Here is a 21,749-nt window from a genome sequence, read left to right as displayed (position 1 = left end):
TGTAATCTGGTGTAATAGCTTTCCGGATCAAGAAGCAACTCGGAGAAGATATTCAGCAGCCCGTCCCCCATCAGATTAGTTAATCCGCTGCTTGCGTGGATGGACTTCACCGCAAAGGCGCCACAGATCACAAACAGCCAGCATGCCACGCCACATGCGCCTAATGTAAGCCCACTTGAGCTGCGAGGTGTGGACGGATAAGCCTAAGCACGTACTAGTAGTACGCCCACATGGGCATCGGCGACGCCATTGGCGGCCGCTGGACACTGGTCAATCCTCTCACATGCAATCAAGCTGCCGACGCCTGATCAAGCATGCACTCAGGAGCATATCAAAAGCAAGCTAGCTCTTGGTCAAGTGGTTAGGCTCCATCACTTGCATAGACTATATTTTATCTGTTTAAAAATAATAGATGTATTTTTTGATTTGGTTTTTAAAGTTAGATTTTAATCGAGATTTTCTAATAATATATATTATTTATAGCTACAAAACCTATATAGTATAAAATTATTTTAAATTATAAATCTAGTAGTATAATTGTTATACCTAGATATTTTTACAATTTGATTAAATGTTTATCAAAGTATATAAAGTTTGATTTAAAAAAAATATCTATTATTTTTGAATGGATGGAGTAGTTTATGTATAGTTTACTATTAATCTGGGGTGGTTGCACTATCACTACTTCAGTACCGTTTGAAACATGCATGGTTTCTGAAAAACGCAGATGCATGCATGGATCTCCCTCTGCACGACCGATTTCTATGACTATCTATGGAAGAAGAAAAACGAACCAAATCGAACTTGGCCGGTAGTGTCTTTATTTCTTCACGTACGAGCTGTAGCGCGCTATTCCACTTTGTTCTTTTTTTTTAACGTTGGAGTACTAGTTGTGTTATTTATTACCGGCATACATGCACGCATAGTATAATAGCTGGACACGTACAGCGATGGCGACATTATTGCGGGCCACTCAGATCGCTGCAATGTTTAACTGCCCGTAATTAATACTATAATGCGTCAAAAGCATGCAGTCAGAACTCAGAATGGTGTGAAGGTTTGGTACGTGTAATGCATCAAAAGCAGTCAGAATACGGCAAAGGTAGGTACGTATGCATACATAGTTTCTACACAGGTTTTTGACAATTTTATTTAGAAACAAATATAACACGTAGACGTATGTACAGTCACATTATGATACACACATACTCAAACAACACCTATTAAAGATAAAAATTGACGAAGTATCGTAACCGTCTCATTGTCCATGGTATACCACCTACCACTAAAAAAAAATTCTACCTTACCACCTATCATTAAAAGAAAATTCTACCTTAACGAGAAAAACCAGGATTCTTGACAACTTAATTTAGTTTAATGTGTAATTCTGTGCGCCAGTTGACAAACCCATGCATTCGCATACATATCCTCATCATCGTATCTTATACATATGCTTTTGCTCCAATCCATCAATATATATGTACGGGCGCTTTCTTTGACCAATGACAATCATGGATCAGAGGAAACAACATTAGCAAACTATCACAGCACGTCGTCAACGATCCTCCTCAATTTGTCTTCCACAAAGCGACAGAAATGGCACCGAACCTACAGCCTCAACGTCAGCTAATCGTGCATGTGCTGCTGATGAAAAATTAAGCTCTCGGAAAGACGTCTCCTAGCTGGTTAGTTTGACACCAGCACTACTGCACCAATGAGTAAAGTAAACCGAATCATCCGCAAGCTAGCTTCAGAGTTTACGCACCGATAGATGCGTCCAATTTGCATCATATGCAAATGTAAGACTCGTCTACTTAATAACATAATCGGTGGCTTCATCTCGAGGTCTCCGCGCCACGATTCGGTCAGTCGTCGAATACAGCTACTTTGCCTTTCTCTGGACTCCGTGCCTTGACAAAACTTGCATCGATCTAACAGCTGCTGGACAAGAAATCAAAGGGTCGTAATCCATCATCAACTAACTGGCAGATTCCTTTGTTCGCTCTGCATCTTTCCTGAACCCATTTCGTTTCTCTCATGTGTTTTAGCTGTTGATCCTGCTGCCTGTCCATGGCTTCTTGCAAGTCGGCAGTGCTAGTTGTACAGCAGAGAGAATAAACCGAGGAATCCAATGCAAGCATATGGATGATGGATCTTGTTGCCCCCAATGATCCAGTGCACCAGCTAATCAGAATATTTATAAACTTCTTCCAGGTTTTCAGAAAAGGAGACGACCCAGGAAATCTGAGAGGTGTGACAGTCACAGAGCCTTTGTGTTTCTTGGATGGCGTTGTAAGGGGTGGTGTTCCTATCCGTATGGACTTTACTATTTTTTTTAATATAATAGATGGCTCTCTTGTCCGTTGGTTTAAAAAAAGAAAATCTCAGAATTAACAGTACATCTCAACGGCCCTGAATTATTTGTTCGTCAATAATATTGGGTCGTTGAGACATTAATCCAGGTCTGTCTAATTTGGTCAGACCTCACAGGGACACATCATAGAAACCTTTGTGCTTTCCGTGGCCAGATACAATTCAAATGTGCTGAAAAATCTGAGTGACAAATAAGTCGCCCATCATTTAATCTGAACAAATTGAAGCCCTTCACACTGGACCATCTTCTGCTCTGCCATCATGATTAATCCCTGCATCCTTCGCTGCAAAGTTTGGGCCGCTGCAGCAAGGTTTTATCAGTAGTCAAAGACAAATATGATGCTACCAGAAAGTAACGTTTATACGGCTATACAGTATAAGAAAAGCAATAACGGTATCATTTGGTCTAAGAAAACTGAAAGTCACATGTCGGTGCAGGTTGCAGGTTTTTGGCAGGACCAATTTGGTCATGTTGTGCAGGTGCCTGAATGGATCCATTCTGATCTGACTACTGTAGAGCAACGTGATACTGTGAGAACTAGGTTCAAGTTCCAACAAACATCATTGCCTTGAATTTCACGTTCAGTGTTCATCACCTGAATCACGTGGCAGATGCATCAAAACAATAGAGTAATCATACAGATAATATCAAGCACAAAGTAATCGTACAGAGAGACAGAAGCCAGCAGCATCCAACAACCACTTCTGGCTGATGCTAAATACTTTTTTTCTTTTGGGAGTAATGATGCTAAAGTTAATAGATCCTCATTTTAAGGTACAAGCAAGACATGTTAAGTTCATGCTTCTTTGCTACAGATGAAACATCGGCATCCAAGTACAAATGTGTTCCAAAAGGCAAGTGACGTGACTGTACTGATCGGAAAGAAAGCATATACCGTCTCGAATTCTCACATGAGACGTGCTTTATATATACTCTGTGGTATGGAACTTGCATGACGAATATAGAATAAAATCATGCTATACTAATTCTTTAATCAAGCACTACTATTATTATAAACAAAGGTTGCAGCTAATGTTAGCATTCCGTCATTTCCACTCCATCAGGACCTTGAAATGGCTGGCATGCCTTTTCACACTGAAAATAGGAAGCTTCCTGTGCACGGTGCGAGGCTGCTAGCTTAACATTCTGAGATCATTTTCTTTTTTTAATCACTTTCCTAACCTTTCTTCTCTGCTTGGCATGCACAAGCGAACTCATCAGTGTACCATGTGCAGTCGTGGAAAGGACTAGCGATGGCAGGGTTTACACCACGACAACTGTCAAAGACGAAGGTTGCAGCCCTCATCGAGAGAGGATAGATGGCGGCTACAGCAGGGCCACATCCGCACGACACTGAACAATGTCCTATTTCCTTGGCGTGAAACATGATGGCCACACATGGCACTGCACCATGTCCTATTTCCATGCAGGACGGCTGCCAATATATCTAGGCCTCTCTTTCGTAATACTGTACTTGGTATTTTTGACTAACTATAGAGATTTAGACCATCATTGATAAAATATTTTATGACCAAAATGCCTCTTGTATGATTAGTATTGAGTTATACAGATAGAGGTGATTGACAGGGGTAAAATAGGAAAGAGTGGTAAAAAATATATTAGGATACGTGAAGTGCCTAGTATTTTGAAAGACCCTTTTGATAAAAAATACCAAGTGTTATGAAATGGAGTGAGTATGTGTTGGTACTGGTCCTCTTCGTGCACAGCTTGCCGCACCCACCAGTCCTCTTAACTAACAGCAGTACTGCAGTAGCACCTTTGCCAGTCCTCTATACTCATGACACTGCCAAAGTAGGTCCTGACATGCTCTGTAGACTAATTATACGAAAGAAAAAAACTGCAAGTTTTTGGTTTGCAAATCGCAAATTTCCGAGCCAGAGCTTTTTGACACAGCTATCAGAATACCCTTCAACGTTGTTAGGTCATCTCCAACGGAGTCTCCAAATTTGAGGATTCTAGTGCTACAGTAATTTACGGTCTACTGTAGTACTGGAAATTCATCTCCAACAGATCCTCTATCCAGTGATACAGTACTGCTACAGTGTTAGTGATAGGGGATGCTGTAATAGTATTTTGAGGATGAAAATTTGAGGTAGCTATTGGAGATGGTCTTATTACCCTCGGAATATACCCAGCAACCCTAAGCATTAACAGACAAAATTCTCTAGGGATGTCAGGCCTGTTGTAATACGTTTATCTAAAAGGGGATTATATCATTTTGATAAAAATGAAACTCTTTCATAAACGCTGAGTGATGAACTCAGCAAAGAAGATAATTTCTACATGAAACCTCGGAAATCGCACATAAACCCTATGTTGGAATCCTAACCTCACACACGCGAACACCAATGGAACACAGATCGCACAAGAGCACGAACGCGAGAGTTTTGCGCTGCTCTGAACCTCAGCAGCTTTTCGGTTTCTTCCCCTTATTTATAGAACAAAAAACAGAACGTGACCGTTGAGGCCTCCAACGTGTGCGCCACGACCAGAGCTACAACTGTGTACAACCAGGGAATGTAACCGCATGAACTCACATGCATTAGAGCTACAACTGTGCACAGCCAGGGAACGTGCTGAGCAAACTGAAACTACTAAGCAAACAAGACTTATTCAACATTCACCCCCTAATTCTTGCTTTGCTCTACTGAAGATCAACGACACCAATCATCTTGCGTAGCTCCAGGAACCTGACGTGTCCGAGTGACTTCGTGAACATATCTGCAAGCTGATCACTCGAGCTTGCAAACTTGACTTGAATTTGGCCGACCTCCACACATTCCCGGATGTAGTGATAACGCGTGTCTATGTGCTTGCTCCGGTCATGGTGAACTGGATTCTTACTCAGAGAAATTGCAGGTTGGTTATCCAACTTGAGCTCTAGCGCACTGGGTGTCTTGCCAAGGATACCTCCCAGTAGCCGAGCTAACCATACACCCTGACATGCACCTACGGCTGCAGCAATGTATTCGGCCTCGCACATGGACAATGCGATTGCCTTCTGCTTTTGTGACTGCCAGGTTATGGGATTACCTTCGTAGAAGAAGATTACCCTTGTCGTGCCTTTTCGATCATCCACATCACCAACCATGTCACTGTCACTATATCCCACCAGGCTTGGCTCCACTCTGTTCCTCCTTGAGTATTGAATCCTGTAGTGGCTTATGCCGGTGATGTAGCGTAGAATATGCTTGACTGCAGTGAGATGTTCATCCCTGGGAGCCTCCAGGAATCGGCTGACATAGTCCACGACGAAAGTAATGTCTAGCTAAGCGTGGACGAGATACCGCAAACTCCTAACAATGTTGTGGTAATGAGTTGCATCCACCAGTGTGCCAGTACTGACCTTGCTCAGTCTGAGACGCGTCTCCATCGGAACATGGCATGAATTGCATCCTTTCATGCCATCCTTCTCCAATATCTTCTCAGCATAGGCCGTCTGGCTCAGCGTGATCCCGCCATTGTCCTGGCGAACCTCGATGCCGAGGTAGTAGCTAAGTAACCCGAGGTCACTCATGCAGAACAGATCCTTCATCTTGCATTTGAACTTGCTGAGCTCAGAGACGCTTGAGCCAGTGATGATGAGGTTGTCCACGTACACCCCAACGATCAGACATGCCTTGCCACCGTCGCAGGTGTATAGACCATGCTCGACGCTGCTCCTATGGAAACCAAGTGACATGAGGCTGTTGTCGAGCTTGGCATTCCACGCACGCGGTGCTTGACGAAGCCCGTAGAGCGCCTTCCGTAGGCGCAACACCAGGCTCGACGACGATGAATCCTGGAGACTGCTCGACGTACACCACCTCCTCAAGGTCGTTGTTGAGGACCTAGCCGTTCTGTGCCGCAACAGCGATGAGCAGCCGCACGAACACGAGACGCGCCACCGGCACAAACACCTCCTCAAAGTCAATGACCTGTCGCTGGACGTATCCCTTCGTCACGAGCCTTGCTTTGTATCTGACGACATTTCCATGTTCATCCTTCTTCACCTTGTATACCCACTTCAAGCCAATTGGACGATGGCCAGCGGGTAAGTCGACGAGGTCCCATGTCTTGTTCTCCTCGATCGACTTCATCTCCTCTAGCATCGCTTGGCGCCAGTACTGGTGCTACTCAGCCTCTGCAAGGGATGAGGGCTCCTCAACGCTCACTATGTGAAGCTCGACAACAGGGAGATCTTTCGTCGTGTAACCCGACGGTGGAACAGGCCCAATGATGTTGTCGTAGGAGCGGAAGAGCATTGGACAGTCGCCATGGTCGTCGTCGAGTTGCGCTGAGATGTTTGAAGGAGGCGACTTGAATTGGACGCCAACCGAGAACACCGCTGGCGATGACTGCACGCTCTCTAGTGTTGCAGCTGGGTTCCGTGGCGGCACAGGATACATGCCCACAAGCACCACATCTACTGGCATTGGGTGTCGGCTTGATGTCGACCCTGTTGTGCTCCCGCCCGACCGTGTGGTGAAGTAGAGACCGGAACAGAGAGACTAGCAGCTGATGTAGGCGTACCAGGCTTGGTGGTGTCGTGTCGCAGCGGTGCGTCCGCCAGTACAAGCAGTGTACTAACTTGGATGGTGAACAACTCTCCATTGTGATTCGTCGTCATGCCCTGCTTGCCCACGGCCACTGTGCCGCCTCGTCAAAGACCACATCCCTGGTCACATGCACACACTTGACTGCAAGGTCAGACACAGTACGCCTTGGTTCCCTCCTCATAACTGATGAACACTATCGGCTTGCTCCGGTCCTCCAATTTCTTCAAATGGGGCTTGACGATCTTCACATGTGCGACACACCCAAAAGTGTGCAAGAAGTGCACAGCTGGGCATCTTCCGTGCCAGCCTTCAAATGGCGTCTTCCTGTCAAGGCTCCTGGTGGGAGCACAATTGAGCACGAACATCGTCGTGGTCACCGCCTCACCCTAGAACATGTCCGACATCCCCTTTGCCTTCATCATACAGTGTGCCATCACCACCATCGACTGATTTCGCCGCTTGACCACTCCGTTTTGTTGCGGCAAAAAGGGGTCGATGAACTCCCGTGTCGGCGCAGTGCTCTGTGAAGTCTACCGACGTGAACTCACGTCCACGAACAGTCATGAGCACCCTGATCTTGCAGCCAGCTTCCACCTCCATCAAGCTCTGGAACCGCTTGATCGTCGCCGCTGCTTGATCCTTGGTGCCCAGCAGCACCACCTACATGTATCTGTTGGTATCGTCCACTAGAAGGAGGAAGTAATTCTTACCTCTTGGTGTCCTAGGCGTGATGGGGTTGCATATGTCGCTGTGAATGAGCTCCAGTGCCTCCTTTGTTCGATACTTAGTTTCATCAAGGAACGGTGACCGTTGCTGCTTTCCAACCAAACAGCTGTCACAAATCTGATCTACCTGATCAATCCGTGGCAGCTCGTGCACCATGTCCTCGCGAGCAAGCTTCCCCAGCTCCTGAAAACTCAAATGGTCGTACCTTGCGTGCCATCACCACGCATCCTCCGTGCTCCTCGCCGTCAAACACACCAGCTGAGTGATGTCGAACCTCCTATATTGCCCCCCTAAGGGCTACTATTGACTAAAGTTGTTGTTCCTAACAATGGCCACCACCCACTAAGTACTTGCTACTATAGTCTAAGATCAGCAAAGATGAAACTGCATGCAGCAAATGGAACCACAATTTACTCGGGACAAGCATACCATTTTCATAAGATGGCAGTGGAAAAAACTGCATGCAGCAAATGGAAGCAACTGCCAGTCCTGCACAGTTCTAACAGTAAGTTAATCTTTCAAGAATCATATGTACATAACATTTCCAATTTTTAGTGGTGGAGTGGAGATTGGGTGGGGGTACTAAAAACCTACCAAGCAATCCACCAGTACATACATCTTGCCAATGATGCCAGTAGTCATCAACATGAGAAACTGCCACTAAGGCAGCAAGAAGCAGAGGGGAAAGGACAATGCAGAGTTTGCAACATGCCCTCTTCGATCAAAAACTTTGACTTTACCAGCCAGATACTATGAAACGAAGCCAAGGCCAGCAAAAGACCCTAAGAGAAACATAAACCTGTGAGGACAACACCAACAATAACAGTTGGAATGAAAAAACTCATATATCCTAGAATGAGCAATAGTTTGTGCTCGGACATGCTAACTGAACCTCCACAAGATTGTGTAACAGTTAGCAGTTAATATGAACTGAGAAACAGACCAAGGCTGTATGGCTCGAGGGAACCAAATGGAATAGCATTACTGCAACCAATGGAAACTAACACGCCATATTATTTTCAGAAGGTGGAGCAGAATGTAGTTAAGTACATTATGATTAGACAGAACAGTCATGTAGTAACAAATAAACTGCGAATTGTTAAAGTATACAGAATATACTCATACAACAAATGGGCAGCACTATCCTCTTTACTTAATCAAGATAATTCACACTTCCATCAGCAGTAGCAATTTTTTGTGTCACGCAGCAGAAGCAATCATAAATGAATGCAACGTATAATTCACACTTCCATCAGCAGTAGCAATTTTTTGTGTCATGCAGCAAAGGCAATCATAAATGAATGCAACGTAGAATTCACAACCTCAATGACCAACAGTAGCAAAAGAAGCATGGAATATTTGGCCGAAAGAGCTAAAAGGATCATGTAGACAAATAAAAGTGGAAAGAATGGCAATACATTTGTATCTAGACAGCTTCACCAAAATAATAAAAGAACTTATGAAACGTCTTGTCCCATGCTAGTAGCTGATTAAGAAATATCCAACAGTAGCTAAAACAAAAACTGGATCTTAGAAAGAGGCAAGAAATGCATTTGTAATACTACCCAGAAGGGAGTTTGGTGCCATAAAATGGAGGATATGTTCCACGCCTTTACTTCTTAGAACATGGGATTGATCCCTCTGTATGTAAAGAATAATGTCACTTACATGAAGTATGACCACTTGGAAAGCTCTTATGACCTTCTTTGATAACACTAGCCTCGCCATGGCATATGGCGCCTGTAGTGATGTTGTCATACGCCTAAATGACAAGTAAAGCTGTAAGCTTTCATAGACAATTCAGATGCAAATATGCAATGTAATTGCACAAGGGCTGCAAGTGAGTTATTCTTAAGGTTTGCCTAAAAGTTAGAGCTTTACTGGCACTCCATCAGGGAAGCAGCGCCAGAAGAAATCTGGACATGGTCGGCCAACACCATCCTTAATCGCATCAGTTAAAACGGCAGTGATAAGTACCGAAAATAGGAGACCTGATAGGACACGCTAGATTTCAGAACAAATTATAAATGTATAAACTAGCACAAAAAATCAGGCAAGAAAACGGAAGTACCTAGTATGGCATGATGCAGATCATATACATTCCTCTCTTAAAATATATCCCAGTTATGATAATCATAGGTCCAATGATACCAATTATCTGCGTAAACATGATTTCAAGAAAAGGTACTTAAAAGGAAAGCTGAAATCAACAGGGCAGAGCTAAAAGAGAACAGTATATACCGGTACAGCCCAAAATGGCACTGTGTTGTCCTTCATGGGGTATCTGAGATCTGTCATCATATCTGATCTGACAAATCGATGGAATGGTTCTATTATATTTAGAACTCCATCTAATACAGCTAGAAGAAATAGCACAATCGAGTCATACATGTGTAGCCGTGCAACTTTGGATCCATGAGAAGTAATATAGGGAGTTGGAACTCCCAGATGAATGGGTGCGGGTGGCGCTGGCACCTCCTCCTGAGCCCTGAATTGTGAATAAGCCAAATAAATTTAAGAAATCCACTAAATAAATTAGAGGAAAAATATGCCTATTCGTCAAACCAACTATATAATTGATATTGTCAATTAAGAACCTTGATTTTCCACTACCTAAGAGGTAATAAGGACTACCATTGCACTTGTCTAATTGTCGCTTTGTCGTAGAACCTAGCAATTTGACTCCATAATTGTTAGCTGAGGTAAGTATCGATAATTATCATTGCTAATCTCGCAATTTTTAGGGGGAAGTACAGCAGGCACTAGGCTGACCTGGAATCAATTATTTCACCCAAAACTTCATAAGTTCATAACTGACATCAGAGCTTGTCAAATTCTGCCCGATGCATGTTCAGCAGCATCATAGCCAATTATGATGGTGGGGTGGAAAGGAGAACAATCTATCATAATCAGTACGCACTCCACGTTACTAATTGAAATGGGGACCTCGACCATTAAACTCAAGGGTACGCATGAGAGCTGTGTATCAATATATTAAGAAGAAAAAGAACTAAGTTCATACAACCCTCAGCGCTATGGTTTCCCAACCAAGGACGAGGACCACGATCTAACCGATGTAAATATCACGTATAACCAATATGAGAATTGATCGACCATGCAATTGCGGTAACGCAACATTCAATTAGTGACACATTACCACGAACAGTAATCCCCTTAACCTGTTGTCCACTCTAAAATTCGAGAGTGATGGAAAATGAAACCTTGGGCTAACTAAAGAAAAAAGTGAGCTAGGGGAGAAGGGGAATCATCATTGGCCAATTCCTCTGTTCACAATCATACACTCAAGTATGCTCACAAGCGACCGTTTAAGGAATCAAGGAGGAGCAACAAGCAACTGGTTCTAGCAACCCCTCCCACCACGGTCAGAACATGAGCCATTTATCTGTGGCACAGAGACGGACGCCAGGCGCTCGACGTTTTGCCGCCCCTAGTTCCGGACAATCCGCGCGGAAGTTAATCACGACAACTCCACAGGAGAAGCCGAAGAGGAGAGAAATAAATTCCAAACCTTCAACCAAGGTATTCGCAAAAGGAACCACCGCTTTGGCTCCACCCTGCTCCCCTCGTCTCCTTCCGCGGCACGGCTGCAGAGTGAGAACAACACAACCATGAGCAATCGCCTGCAAGCGCGTACAGAAACAGCCACATTACATACGAGTACAGAATGTACCAGCGTATGGCGTTCTTGTCCTCCTCCTACCCTCTTCCCTCACCTTCCTTTTTTCTTTTCTACTGTCCTCTGTCCTGTGATACCATGCGTCTCGCAGGGGTTCCCTTCGCCGTCTGCACGCCGGCTCCCGTTTTCTAATGAAAAATTCAACGGAGGGGAAGGCGGACAAGGCTAATGGCGGAGGACTGGAGAAGTCCCCGCCCGCCGCCGCCATTCAAGAAGACTGGCCAACACGGGGAGGCACGGCGGGTGAATTTGACCGATCTGATCGTCACAGGCGGGAATACTGCTCTGTCTGGCATGCATCATCTGACCTGGCTTGATTCGGGTTGGCAGGCAGGTTAAGGCTCAAAACACTGGTTGGGCCGATTCAGGTGGGCCGTGTGGATCTGATTACTTTTGCTGGATGGGCTATGGTCTAGACCAATTGCTAACGGCCCATAAGTCTGAGGATCAACGCGTTGTTGTCATCGTCTTCCGCCACCGTCGGCGGCGGTACGGGCGCCGGCGCTCCGCCTCCCTCCTTCCATCCTTTTATTTCCATACGCCTGGGCCTGGCTCCCGGCGCCAGACCTCACTTTCCACCGCCACCTCCCACTAACCGGGCTCTCCCGCTGCCGTGGTCGCTTGGTCCGAGAGTCGCCACTAGCTCCTTCATGCCTTTCTCTGCGGAGCCAGGGGCTGGAAGCAGGGCAAGGTGAGCCCCTACTGTTCACAATACTAGGGCACCTGAACAGCAGAGGCTGACACGCCGAGGACAAAGATAAATTAATCTTGTGATGCTTATGTTTCCTAATCCGGAAGTGTTAGACTAATCATGATCGATCTCGGTCTTCTCTTTGCCAGTGGCGGAGGCCGAGGAAGCTAAGTAGGGGTTGATCTTCTCTTCCTCCCCCATCATCTCATCTCTCTCTTCTTTCTCTCCTTCTCTTGAAGTAATAAGTTCAAATCCCGCTGCAATTCAACGCTCCAAACTTGGCCTGCCTAGAGAATGTCCTAGGAAAAAGCATTTTGGTGTTATTGCCTTACGTTGTACTAGTATTTAATATTATGCATGTTGTAGTAGTTTTTTTAATTATAAGGTTGGATGTACACACGCACTTGAACACGTTTTGATCACTAAATGCACTTATGTGTGCATGTATTATTCTGTCTACAAATTAATCTATCTATCACTGGTGTTGGGATTTTAAGTGTAGAGAATGAGAGAGATGCAATCTGAACTGTATTGATTGGTACATCGGGTATATATGCATGTACAGAGAGATTGTTAGGCCATAACAAACAATGACAGAGTCACTATGAGCTAGGAGACTATCCTAAAGACTAGGACGTATACAACAGAAAATATAATGGACAACGTCATGCTAACACCCCGTCGCAGTGTGATCGTCGTTGTGTTTGATGACTGGATCGAATTGTCTTGAATTGCTCTGTTGATAATCCTTTTTTCATAGGGAAAATTGGATGTATGCCATCATAAAGGTCACGATTTATATATGTCATTATAATTCAGGATTTTAGAGTCGTGCCATTACAAAAACGATGGAATTGGAAAAATGACATTTCATACGTTTCCTGATGTACCTGCCACATACGTACTTCCGTGTGGACAAAATTGCCCCTACTCGCCCCGTGTATGTTGGCTCTGGAGACTGGCTCTGGTCGCAGTCTCTAGACCGAGTCCCTATTCCCCACCCTCTTCTATAACTAAACCTAGCTCGTCTCCAACGGTGACTGCTCGGTGACTCTGGCAGTGAAGGTGACTTGCTCGTTACTGGCGATGGAGTAGACGGCGAGGACTCTGGCAACGTGTCACCAACTCTGTCTCCAGCTAAGGGCAAGGTGAGCCCTCACCGGCGATGGAGGTGAAGCTCATCTAAGTTCCGTGGAGGCGAGATCCTTGGTGGCCTCTAGCACAGTCTGGAGCGCAACCATGTCCCATTCTGGGGTTTGGGGGTAGTCCGATGAAGGCGACGTCAAGGCCTAGTGCAACCGGTAGCAACGGGAAGGAGCTTCCCCTTGTTGATTGCCCTGAGTGTGGGTTTCGTGTGATTAAGCTAAAGACTAAGCAAACTGTGAGTTATGGGTGAGTGTTCTACAAGTGTGAGAACAATGTGCAGGTTAGTTGTATCGATTCGATGCAATTTGCTGACTTTGGCATTATATTCGAATGGTGTTCATGTTTGATTTTATTTTGTTTCCCATGGCAGGATGATCCAGCGACTTGCGGTTTTTACAAGTGGGAGAACGAGTACAAGTCCTTTGTGCGCTACAAGGGGTTATTAGAAGAAGGTAGTGTGCCATGCTATGTTAACAACAGTCGCGCTGGTGAAATTGGAGATGGGAATCAGCAATTTGTGGAGTTGAAGCATCAGATTGGCTAACTGACGAATGAAATAATGAAAATGAAGCAGCATATATGTCGCTGAGCACAATGGTGTGCATGGGGGAAGAAAGGACTTGAAGCAGATAGTGCGTGCGTTGTTACTACTTGTTTGAGATGTATGCTGGGAGTGCCTATTGCAGTGTTGTACAAGTGATGTGTAGTGTATGTCATGTTGGCTTTTGAATTGTCATGTTAGTTGTATGATAGGAGTCATGTTGACAGTACTTTGCAAGTGACTTGTATGAGAAAAAATGGAAATTTTCATAACTGAGTCATGCATGCTTGTATGGCTGTATGGAAATATTGAGTACTTTGCAATATGTGTGCTTGTATGCTATTTGAACTCAATTGCTATTCTTCCTGGTTTCAACTCATATGTGCTTGTATGCCATTTCCTTTTTTATGATGTTGTCTTCTAAGTGAAACTATTGTAGCAAAGATTATCACAATGAGAGAAAATAACTCCTGCAAAAGCATGTTGTGCTTTGGTGAGGGTGGTGAATGTGTCAGCTGCACCTTTAGGTATAACAGAATATATTGAATAACTTTGTCAAACAGGCTAGCTTGCAACTCTCTTCATTGGTCTGTATTGACACACTTGGATAAGCATAGCTAAAATAAGCAAAGTTTGCAACATCTATGAGTTGATGCATCTATAAAGATGGCAGAAAATTGGGTTTAGTGGTGTGCAACCAAGATCTAGTCTCTAACTGATATTCTGGTTGAAGTAAGATGTACATGTTTTTCTTGCAACCAGGTAGAAGCACTAGCCAGTTGAACATTCATTCATACAACTTGAGATGTCTGTCAAACTCAAACATTCATTCATTCATACAACATACTTATTATATGACTGCATAATAGCACATGTAACAGATTGTTCAAAACTGATATAAACTGACTTGTCCACATATACGGTCTCGAGCCCAGATTACAAGTTCACATGACCACCAAATAAAACCAAGACATAACACTAGTTCTCATGCCCAGATTACAAGTTCACATGACCACAAAATAAAACCAGAACATAACACAAGTTCTCATGCCTAGATCCAAACAGCCATAACACAAATTCACATGCCTATATAATATGATAGACTCCTAACAACCCTAGCAGGTGGTGCACTAGTGGCAGCTTGTTCCTTCCTCTTCTTGGGTGTCTTCTTCTTCTTTGGAGTTTTCTTTTTCTTAGGTGTCTTTTTCTTCTTGGGGGTCTTATGCTTCTTCCTGGAGGAAGTTCCTTCTCCTGCTCTCTTCCTAAAAAAAGCAGTACATATGCACAAATGTTAGGTGTCAAGTACAAATGGAAGGTGTTGATTGATAGTAAACAAAGGAAGTGGCAGTACCTCTTATTAGGTGTTTCTTGAACACCATCTTCATCAGCTTCAGTTGCTGCTGCAAGGATATCTTCAGTTTCAGCTTCAGTTGCTTGTTCAGGTGCCTCTTCAGTAGCTTCTTCTGTTGATTCTACTTCAGCCAACTTGCATGTCTTCTCAAAATGCCCAAAAGCCTTTCATCTTCTGCACCTCACCCTTCTCCTCCCTGGTTCAAGTACACCTCTTGTCCTTTGCACTCTAGACCTTCTTTGCTTGGGTGGCTTCGTAGTGAAGCCAAGATCCACCTGAGCCCACTGAGATCTATCTGGCACTGGCTCAATTCTTGTTGCATATACTGCCCTGGACTTCGTGACAGAGTAGTATTCATGAACAAACTCAGGGATTTCAATACCTCTGTTAGAGCATATCCACCCCAAGGCATGGTTGCAAGATTTTCCTGTGACTTGTCATACTCTACATGAGCAACTGTGATTCTTCAAGTCAACTATATGTCTTTTGGTCACATTATCTGCATAAACAAGTTTGATTTTAGCAAAATCTTTATCGCTTCTTGCAACCTTGACAGCTCTCAAGTATTAGGTTGCTTTATTCAGCTCCTTAATTACACTTGGAAGTATCTCATCTTCCCACATATTTCCAGTCTTCCTCCTGAGCCACATTTTCTCCACAATCATCTCCCTTATGTTATCCACCAACTCATGCAGATAGAGGCCCCTGTAAGGCTTGATTTGGTTGTTGAAACTCTCAGCACAATTATTAGTCAAGTAGTCACACTTGCTGGTTTCTGAGAATCCACACATGTACCAGATCATGTTGTGATGTTTCTCTAGATATTGTACAACATCTAGAGTAGTAGCAAAAATTTGTTCCATATGCAACCTAAACTTATCTTCTGTGTAACTCCTTGCAGAAGGATACAAGTGTTGAGTGAAGATAGGTCCATGGTAATGTTTCATAAAGTTTACATACAAATGTCTCATGCATTCCCTATGCTTAGCTTGAGGGAACACAACACCCACAACCTTCTCTAGTCCTTTGCAGTCATTAATGGATATAACTAAACCTATAGGAGCCCCTATAGCTCTATGCAAATGCTTCATAAACCAAAGTCAGTTTTCATCTGTCTCTGAGTCAAACACAGCATATGCAACATAATAAAGCCAATTGTGACCATCTACAGATGTGGTTGATGCTAACTGTCGAGTGTATCTACCATGCAAGCTAGTTGAATCTACAACTAAGTAAGGTCTATAGCCAATCAAGTATCCATCTACACATGGCTTAAGAGCAACAAAAATTCTCTGGAAATACATCTTCTTACCAACCTTCTTCAAATCAATCTCTACAATTGAACCTGGGGACCTCTTCTCAATTCCAACTGAACATCAACTGGAAGCTTTCCTCGTAGGTACCATGAATCTGTTTGAGTGCCAGCTTCATACTTGACCAAGCCTTGGAGTACTTCAACTTAATCTTATACTCCTCTTCTAGCTTCTCTTTTGCATCTTCTGGACCCTTTTCAGGGTTCTTCTTTAGCCAATCCCCTAGTTTATCAGCTACCCACCCTTGAGTGGTCATCTTCCCTTCCCTCAACTTGGTAGTGGGACAATTGTGCTCAAATGGAAGAACTTTTATCTACAAGGAAGAGGTCAATTAGGAAAATTAGTACAAAAACATCAAACTAACATGCAAAATGCCATAATTTAACTTTAATCACCTTTATAGTGCGGCCATCTTGGATCCTGGAAGCATGGATGTGCCACAGACACCCTTCATGGGAACAACTAGCAATAAGCCTTGTGGTATCTGTCTTCAAATTATAAAACTCAAAACCTCTCTTAATTACATAGTGTCTAATTGCTTTTCTGAAGGTTATGATGCCAGGAAATAAAGCATTCTTTGCTGTTAGTATGTTCTCGGGATTATGTAGCACATTTAGCAGCTCATTTGACTCTGCATTAGTTACTCTGCCTCAAGAGGATCAACCCCTTTAGCAGCAGAGGCTTCTGTAGGCTCAGAAGGTTCTACAGTTGCCCCATTTGGTTCAGGATTCTCAGGTGGCTGTGAGGGTAGAACTGGAATATACATGTGCCCATCATTCACTCCAACATACTCCTCCTCATTGTCAAATAAATCAAGCTCTGAATCATATGCCTCTTTGGTTGCAGGTTCTCCATAATCTGCCACTTTAGATGCATATGGTTCCTTGCCCGTCTATGGGTGTGTTTGTGGCTGTGAGCTAACATTCTGAGTTAAAGGCTCAATATTTGGTACGACAGGACTATGCTGCCTAGGTGTAGGAGGGCCTGTTTGTTCTGGTTCTTCAGTTAGTAGTGGTACTCCAAGTGGTAATACACACATAGGTTGCACCAGGTTGCGCTCAAATTCAACACATTTGATACTATAAATACTCCCATAAGAAGCTACACACGCATCTCGGCCTTGTACATGTCAAATACTCTTACCATCTGTGTTTCATCTACCAGTTTGACATCCTCACTCATCACCTTAACAAAGAACCACACTATGGTAGCCTGGCTCATCCCACATTTCAACTCAATGAACAAACTTTCCATTAGTGCATCTAACGAAAATAATTCTATGTCGATAACCCATTTGATAGCCTTTCCCTTCATATAAGTTTTCCTACCATCTGCATCTCTCCTGACAAATCCTTCTACCTTAATGTCTAGAGTGAAAAAAATCCTACCCACTAAGATTATTAAACAAGTCAATCCTAACGGAATTCGGAAGATGCTACTAATTCATACTTAGATCGGCACACATCCGAAAGGGGACATGTGGGGAGGGCGGGTACCTCAAACCGGAGTCATCCACCTCCTCCATGCGTGCGTGCGTGCGCAACTAGTTGGAGACAGAACTGGTGACGCGTTGCTGGAGTCTTCGCCGTGTAATCCATCACCGGTGATGAGCGGGTCGCCTTCGCCGCCAGAGTCGTCGATCTGTCGCTGCCGGAGACGAGCTAGGCTTAGTTGTCGAACAAGGTTGGGAATGGGGACTCGATCTGGAGACTGTGACTAGAGCCAACATACACGACACGATCAGGGGTAATTTTTTCCATACAGAAGTATGTATGTGCTAGGTACGCTAGGAAACGTATGAAATATCATTTTTCCAATTCCATCGTTTTTGTAATGGCACGACTCTAAAATCACGAATTATATTGGCATATCTATGAAATGTGACATTTATAATAGCAGATATTCAATTTTCCCTTTGTCGTAATATCAACAAACTGACTGCCAGTTGGTACATGCAGAACCTTGAAATCTACTAAAGCAACATGTTCCTGGATGAAATGGATGCCCAGCTCTATATGCTTGGTACACTTATGATGAACCAAGTATTTTGTCATATAGGCCATAGATATATTGTCACAATAGATGAATGACGCTTTGTTCGTAGGACAACCCAGCTCAGTCAACAATTGTCGTAGCCAATAACACTCTGTTACAACGTTTGCGACAACTCGATATTCAGCTTCTGCACTTAAACAATATATCGTAGGTTGCCTTTTGGATGGCCAAGAGATTAGAGAATCACCTAGGTAGACACAGTACCCGCATGTCGATCTTCGAGTGTCTGGGCACCCAACCCAATCGGCGTCAAAGTAGGCACAAATCTCTGTTGATAGAAATTTTATCTTTACCCATCGTACACGAGACTTTGGTTGAATGTAACAATTTAACTGGATTCCACAATGTAATTTCACTATTTCCCTACATTTCCTTATGTGATTTCCTAAATTTTAAGGGACGCTCTTCATGTCATTCGAGAGTCAGTTTGCTAATGTTCCTTGGGTGCACATCTAATGCCTAATTTTGTTTCTTATCCAAGGGACTCCAAATAACGTCCAATTCTGATTCTATCTTACTTACTTCAATACCTGAGTGACCTCCCACGCCGTCGGATATGTTGACCCCTGCTAGCCAAACCTGTCCCCTAGCTCCCTCTAAAGGGCTTGTTTGGCAAATCGGAGAAGCTATCCACGTGGAACCCGACCCCCCCCCCCTTCCCGGATTGGGTTGATCCATACCCGACCACCCAATCCACGTTGGGTTTGAAAACCAACCAATCATTGACCTGAGGGCTCATATGTGATGTAGGAGTATTAGTGAAATGTTCTGTAAAATGGGAAAGGTTTTCTCAAAAAAATATTGAGAAACGGAAAAACTAAATAAGAGACAAAACACAAAATCCAAGAGAAATGAGTACAAACAGTGCAAAATTAAACAAAAGAAGCGATGCAAAAAAATCAAGAGAAAAATTGATGAAACAACTTCTGGCTGTAGAAGCCTTTCATGGATCAGGTGGCGTCCTTGCCATTCTTTCCTTGCAGACCACCATGACAAGCCTTGGGGGCTCCGCCTCGCAGTCGCCCTTGGCCGTACAACTAGAACGCTCATGAGGCCCGCCGCCTTCCGCTCATCTGCATCTCATTTCCTCGCTCCATGCTCGCTCCCACCATGTGACACCACGTGATCACCATGCTCCATGCCATGGCCATGTATCCCTTGCCGTCATGGCTAGAGTTCACGTCCGATCACACAAAACATGGTGCCACTAGTGAGTCTGTGACGATGGCAATGTGGTGAAGGGAGGGCTCCACTTTTAGCTGCGCCTACTTGAAATGGTGGATCCGCAAGAAACATGTCAAATCAATGGGATGCAAGGAAGAGGAAGGGGGAGGAAAGGGACAGAAGAGCCAACAACAGCCGCCGGCGGTGGAGTGAATCGCGAGAGAATGGCAATGTTGGACACCATCATCATCTATGGACAGGTAGCCAACACCATCATCATCTATGAGAGGGCAAGGCCTTAGCGACACGTGAACGCGTGAGATGCCCTTCCTACCTAGGTTGGGGATGTTGTTTTCCCTCATGGATCAAAGGCGATTGGAGCTGGTTTGTTCCGACCCCCGTCAAAAACAAATGCGATTTTTGCCCAAGCTAAGGTCGTATCCCACACGTGGATCTTGTTCCCTGGATGGCCAGGATTGGGGCATGATCCCGGCCAATCCTGTGGATGTCAAACGAGCCCTAAATTTGGGAGGCACCAATAATCTCATACCCTAACTTCCCTGACACTAAACTCAGTGGTGGTGACCAGGTTCTTCACACCACATCTTTTGTCGTCCAAAAAGTCTAAAACTTTGCACGATTTCAGATGAACAGATATATACTAGAGCTTTAAATAAACTATGGGGGTTATGAAATTCTATGAGACTAAATAAATATGTAACATCCAAGAGAAATAGAGGAATAGGGACATGCCGGTAGGTAATATTGGTGACATAAATATTCAGACACAGTACATGCTCACCACGAGAACATGAAATTAATCCTTAGGTAAAACCAACGAATAATAAACGACAATCATCTAAATTTAACGAAGCAACCACTATTTCCTGATTCGCAGTATCTATCTTTTTTTTTTTCAATCGAAACTACCGGATCAACAAAATAACAGACACCCACAAAATCAATCTGGCGTTCACTGATAGATCGATCTAGACCTGCAGGAAAACTGGTTACCGTTCCTGCACCGTTCCATCGAACGGCTCGAGCTGACTGCACAGAGCAATGTACGCGTAGTAGAGCACCCTGTTCTTGGCGCCGGTTCGGTGCCTGCCGGTGTTCATGCAGAAGTACTTGAGCTGCTCCAGCGTGCAGCAGCCGAGCATCTGGCCCAGGAGCAGGAACAGCCAGTTGATCTCACGTTTCTCGGCGGCGATCTCCGGCCACACGACGCCCTTGTGCCCGCACGCTTCGCAGTCCGGCAGGGCCGGGAACATCCACGCGTCCGGCGCGCGGTCGTCCATGGCGTGCCGGTTCGCCGAGATGAAGTCGCGCACCTCCCGGAACGTGGATGCCAGGTCGTACGCGATGGTTTTCCTGTCGCCGCAGCGCTTGCACCGCGCCTCGCCGTGCACGGACGTGACGCCCCGGCGCAGCAGGCTCTCCAGCGTGTCGTGCTGCGCCGGCCGCTCCGTCGCCCACGGGAACGGCGCGGGGCGTCCGTCGGTGTCGTCTTCGTCGTCGAGTTTCTTGCTGCAGGGGCGGACGGCGCGGCCGGGGGCCGAGGCGTCGAGGCGGCGGCGGCGGCGGCGAGTGGACCGTGGCGGAGGGGGAGGCGGCGGCGAGGTAGGAGCGGCGGAGGCGGCGTAGATGGATCCGAGGGTCAGGGCGAGGTGGTCGTGCTCCTCGGCATCGCGGCTCCTGGTTGCTTTCCCGTCCATTTCCCACACACCGGCGGCCGGACCAGGAGCGCTTGCTTACTCTGGCTGTCGTTGCTGCTGCTGCCGTCGAGGACGTCTGGCTTAAGGTTTTAAGGAGCGAATGTCAGAGCGGGTTGTTGCCGTGATGATCCTGAGATTATCCTGGGCGTTGGCTTTCGCTGGACTAATCAAGCTGGAGCGTTCGATCTGTTCTCTAACAACCAAGCAGGCGAGTCTCCGAGAAAGAAGACCAGGCGGAATCTTTTCTCTCGACATGATTTGTTTTTCCGACCATGCATGTCTATCTCTTGCCGTTAATGCCATCTCTCTGTTTTTTCTACTAAGTTTTTAAAGATAGAAATGCCATCTCTCTGTTTTTTATTACTAAGTATTAAAAGATAGAAATGCCATCTCTCTGTTATTTACTAAGTTTTT

The 21,749-nt window shown here is 44.9% G+C and overlaps 1 protein-coding gene and 1 pseudogene across 1 annotated transcript; both read right to left on the bottom strand.

The window, feature by feature from the left end:
- Positions 1-1,609: 1,609 nt before the first annotated feature.
- LOC133908532 (lipid phosphate phosphatase 2-like) lies at positions 1,610-11,640 on the bottom strand (annotated as a pseudogene).
- An 8,987-nt stretch (positions 11,641-20,627) lies between these two features.
- On the bottom strand, positions 20,628-21,335 carry LOC133906096 (uncharacterized). Its single transcript, XM_062347882.1, has one exon. It carries the CDS (start codon positions 21,333-21,335, stop codon positions 20,628-20,630), a length of 708 nt encoding a protein of 235 aa, XP_062203866.1.
- Positions 21,336-21,749: the final 414 nt, after the last annotated feature.

The sequence above is a fragment of the Phragmites australis genome, chromosome 2, assembly GCF_958298935.1.
Source record: "Phragmites australis chromosome 2, lpPhrAust1.1, whole genome shotgun sequence".
NCBI classification, from domain to species: domain Eukaryota; kingdom Viridiplantae; phylum Streptophyta; class Magnoliopsida; order Poales; family Poaceae; genus Phragmites; species Phragmites australis.
This window is presented reverse-complemented; position numbering and strand designations above follow the sequence as displayed.